Source organism: Choloepus didactylus, chromosome 5 (assembly GCF_015220235.1).
Source record: "Choloepus didactylus isolate mChoDid1 chromosome 5, mChoDid1.pri, whole genome shotgun sequence".
Lineage (NCBI taxonomy): Eukaryota > Metazoa > Chordata > Mammalia > Pilosa > Megalonychidae > Choloepus > Choloepus didactylus.
The window spans coordinates 114,441,884-114,446,438 of record NC_051311.1 but is presented as its reverse complement, the minus strand read 5'-3'; the positions used below and the strand labels follow the sequence as shown (position 1 = coordinate 114,446,438).

General features: G+C 48.5%; 1 protein-coding gene across 1 annotated transcript in view; it reads right to left on the bottom strand.

Annotated features, from left to right (window-relative positions):
* Positions 1 to 357: 357 nt before the first annotated feature.
* The window catches only part of DLX6 (distal-less homeobox 6), a 5,090-nt gene continuing 892 nt past the window's right edge, over positions 358 to 4,555 (bottom strand). Inside the window, exons 2-3 of the mRNA XM_037836743.1 lie at positions 3,232 to 3,425; positions 358 to 1,271 (exon numbers count right to left, since the gene is read on the bottom strand). Of these exons, the coding sequence (XP_037692671.1) occupies positions 1,020 to 1,271; positions 3,232 to 3,425 (446 nt within the window). The 3' untranslated portion in view covers positions 358 to 1,019. The remainder of the gene's footprint in view (positions 1,272 to 3,231; positions 3,426 to 4,555) is intronic.

Genomic DNA, 4,555 nt, shown 5'->3' with positions numbered 1-4,555 from the left:
AGGGAGGTAGACAGAGACACACAGAAAGAAAATATACAGGACACTACCAGCATTTTGTGGCTTTTACTCCATATATGAAAGAAGACAAAAACATACAAAGTATATGTACAACTAAAATTAAACAATATATACAGAAATGTTTCTCAATATAAACGTCCCTATTAGCTTAGTGAATGCCACCAGTTCACCTAGTGAAGTGTCAAAGCAATAGAATGGCAATTTTGTCTGGTTCATCTCTCTGTCTTTCCTGATTCCAGTTCTAGGTTTGGGGTGGGGGGGAGGAAAGAGTGGTGTTTTTTAAATCATAATTCCTGCCCATTCCATTTTGATAAAGCATGCAGCATTCTCTTTGTGGCAACGTTCTAATCTTACAGCAGGTATTTCCTTTTTCTTTAGAGAAGGGCTGTTATGTGAGGTTTTTTTTTCTTCTTCTTTCCTTTTTTGTCAGGGATTGGTAAATAAAAACTCAGAGGTCCGAAATGCTTCTCTTTCATCATATTATGTCTTAAGCTCATTAAACAAGTAAAAATGCTGCCATGTTTGTGCAGATTCTTCTGGTAGGGGAAAAATGTCTGTAGAAAAAGTCATTTGTGGGATACTCCCAAAGAGAAGAGGAGGCTCAGAGCCTGGATTCCCAAGAGGGGAGGGAAAATATCCTTACAGTGAGGGGTTTCAGGAGCACTGGCATAGAAACCATTCTCTTTCTCTGTCTCTGAGATGCAAGATTAATTACTGAGGTTGCTCAAGGGAGAACGCAGACAAGATAAGAAAGGAAAGAAGAAGGAAAAGAAAGGAGGGAGGGAAGGAAGGTAGGAAGAAAAGGAGGGAGGAAAAGAAAGGGAAGATTGAGAAAGGAAGAGAGAAAGAGCGAGGGAGCAAGCACCCAGCTGGTCCCTGGCCACACGTACGAGTTCTCCCGAGCCTGCTCCTTCGGCTCGGTTTGGCAGATGCAAGCAGGTCCTGGATCCTCCTTGCCTTGTCCAGATGTTTCTCTAGAGTAGAGAGTTCCCTCGGACAACTCACATCATTTGTGGTCTCTGCATCGTGTCCTGGTGTGGCGAGGAGTACCAGTGCGAATAGCCAGGCATATAGCTGTTGGGGGGCATACTGACACCCTTGGCAGAGGCGGAAACGTCCCACACCGGAGGCAGTGCCGGCGAGCGCGGTGACAGCGCCGCCGAACCCGGGAGAGGGTCGCTCTCATGGGGATTACTGCCCTGCTTCAGCAGTTTCTTAAACTTGGAGCGTTTGTTCTGAAACCAGATCTTCACCTGGAACGAAATGCAGCGATTGTTAGGCCCGAAAAACATCAAACTGGTGACTCTAGCGTCACTGGAGGCTTTGGAAGCAGTGGCCTGAAAAAAACCAACCAACCAACCAAACAATAACAACAAAAAACACTGCAAACGCCAACAAATCCCCAAGTCTCTGCCTCTTTCCACCTGTTTCTAGCTGCCTACCTAAAGCCCTTGTAATTCTTGAGTTGGGTGCTAGTCTGGGTTTAAAACAACAACGATGATGATGATGATGATGATGATGATGATGATGATGATGATGATAGCAATAATAATGGTGAATGAGATAGCCAGGTTCAAAGTCTAAAGGAGGATTTTTTAACAGAGCACTATTCTGATCAAAGCCATACAATTGAATTCACCTCTTTCCACAGTCTGTGTTTTTATATTTACCAACCCCAAAGCAGGCTGGCTCCATGCATGTACAGTGAGCAAATGACTAGGAACAGATAAATCCTGCACATTTATAATCAAATGCTTTGAATGTATCTATGCAGAATTGCAAATGCTACAGACTGTACATGCAGCATCTTTCTCCAGACATAAATATATCCACAGACGTAAGTAATCCACATGTTACAGGGATTAGGGGTTGTACTCCTTCACTTCGTACTTTGTGTATTTCCTAGTCAAACTGTGGTCAACAATCATCACATGATTGTTAGTGCAGTCAATAAAAGAAAAAGGGCTGTGAAAATTAAATGTGAATCATGAATCTGGGATGGGAGCATATTTAAGCCAACATTCTACATCTACTTTATTTGAAGAAGTGAATACTATGGTGTGGCTTCCTTTACCTTTAAAAACCACTAGCTATAGGGATCTGCTTTGTAAGAGGAATTCAAGTTACTGAGTAGCAGGAATCCTTTTAATCAAATCCCAATATTTAAGGCAACATGGCAAGAAAAAGCAGACTGAGTGGAAAAGACGAGTTTAAGGAACATCGGTCTTAAGGCACCACACAATCATTCCCCAGCAATAGTTTCATAAAACCTGAAGTCCCCTTGCTGAAGATCAGCCACTTCAGATGAGGCCTACCAACCCAAACAGCTATGTTAATCAACAAGGACAAAAACACAGGTGATTGCAACCTAGCTTTATGACCAGGGTCCTTGTATGCCCACATAGCCCCTTCCTGTGAAGTCTGAAATGCCCTGTATGTCTTTCAAGCTCAAATTAGTAGGACAGGAGAACTTCAGTAACTGCACTTAACTACAGCTTCACCTGCTGCAATTTTGGGAGCGTTTCTCTTTGATCTCCAATTCTGCTATCCCCCCAAGTCCTGTGTTCCCTGGAGGTACCTCAGCCTGCAGCAGCCTGTCAACCAGGATGATTTAACCACTGAGCATAGGTCAATCCTCAGAAAAGCCTATCTCAGTCATCCTAGGATGAGTAGTTTGTACCTTGGTGCTTTTACTACTCCCCAATAGAGCTTATAACTACCAGGCTTTTTGTTTTGTTTTGTTTTGTTTTTGTTTTGTTTTCCCCTATATCACTTCATTATTTTTCTTTGTATGCCAATGAGTTTAAATCCTTATTGGCACCCAGGGCCCACAAAAGGAGCATTAAGAAACGTGGGCCTTATTCTGCCTCCTGGCCTGAGCACCTCTCCTCCAAAATGTTTGTTCTCTTTCATGTTGTTCTGCTCTGTAATAGGACTTGAATGTATTATGAGTTTGGTCACCAAAGGATGCTAGGCCAGGATGGGGTTGCCCAGTGTTGGGAGGATGTGCAAATCCAATCCAGTATTCAGTACCAGGTCATTTATTCCAAACTGTGTTGTCCTGGAAAAGTGCATAATTGGAGCAAAGGCATTTGTCACTAAGCTCCTTCCATCCTTGGTTGACTAGGCCAAGAATTCCTTCTGAAATGTTCCCTTGCCCAAACTGCCAGCCGGGTCAGCATCTCAGGGATACTCGGGCTTCCCAGGAATTACCTGTGTTTGTGTCAGTCCTAACGAAGCTGCCAGTTCAGCTCTCTCCGGAAGGGCCAGGTACTGAGTCTGCTGGAAGCGATGGTTTAAAGCCTGGAGCTGCAGGCTGGAATAAATGGTCCGAGGCTTCCGAATCTTTTTCCCTTTTCCATTGAACCTGATTTCTCCATTTTCAATCACTGTGGTTTTTTGTTGATCTGAAAGCAAAGGACAGAGGAACGGTCATCAGTTAAGCCACTGCTGCCATTCCCTGCGCTTGGCCTGGCTTGCGCCGCGTCTCCCCAAAGCCCTCTAAGGACTTCCTTGAAGCGTCCCCCGCGTCGCCCTGACCTGTCTGGCTCCACGGTGCCCGCATGTTCCCAAAGACTGCGAAACCTTCTCCCCGACCCAGTCTCGGGCCCTAACAATGCCGGGTGGCCGGACTGAGGGAGTGCCCGAGGCCCTCCGGCAAACAGCAGCGCTCGTCTGCTGCGGAGGCGGCGCCGACCGCTCCCTGGGGCGCGCAGTGCGGCGGGCGCCTGCTTTCTCCGCGGAGCGGGGCCAAGGCCTGGCTTTACAGTGCCTTAAGCTGTGCTTGAGCCACCGGAGTGTTTATGCGGCCGATTGACTGGATGTCTCCAAGCCTGATCCATCAAGTCCCCTCTGTGTGTTTGAAATAATTCTGCTCAGAGGGACCAAAACCCAAAACAAAACACAATCAGCCGCTCAGACTAGTTCTCTAGCAGGCTGCGCCTCACGTGGCAAATTGGTCCCCTTCGGGTGCTTAGAACCATCCACTCAAGGATCTCTGTTTCGCATCCACGAACAAAGGAGCAGCCAACATTGTATCGAAAACCCTGGGGAGGGGGGGAGGCCTGGTCAGGGATGGGGGTTGGGGACACCTCAAAGCCCGCGGGAAGGAGCCTAATTGTAACCAGTTTAGCGAGAGCCCGAGGCCACAGCCAACTTTCGTCCGGTCACCAAAGCGAACCCTGCACCTCACGCAAAAAAAGGCCACTGTCTGTCCCGCGTGGGTTGGGGAACAAAACACGTTCCCTGTTCCGACCCAGAAATGTCCCTAGTCTTGGCAAATACGGGTCACAGCCCGGAGGGGAGAAGGAAGGCGAAGGGCGCACAGACCCAGCCGGCTGGAGGGCGCAGTGCGGGACAATTCTTCGAGGGAAGCCTGCGCGGAGCCGGATCCACGCGCCGGAGGCTGGGGAGCAAGGAGGTCCGCGCGCGAGGAAGCCAGGGGTCCGCGGCGGCGGGAAGGGGCCGGGTCGGGCGAGGCCGGCAGGCAGGCGCCAGGCGAGCGGGAGCGCCGGGCCGGCTGGGGGAGGGGGCCGAC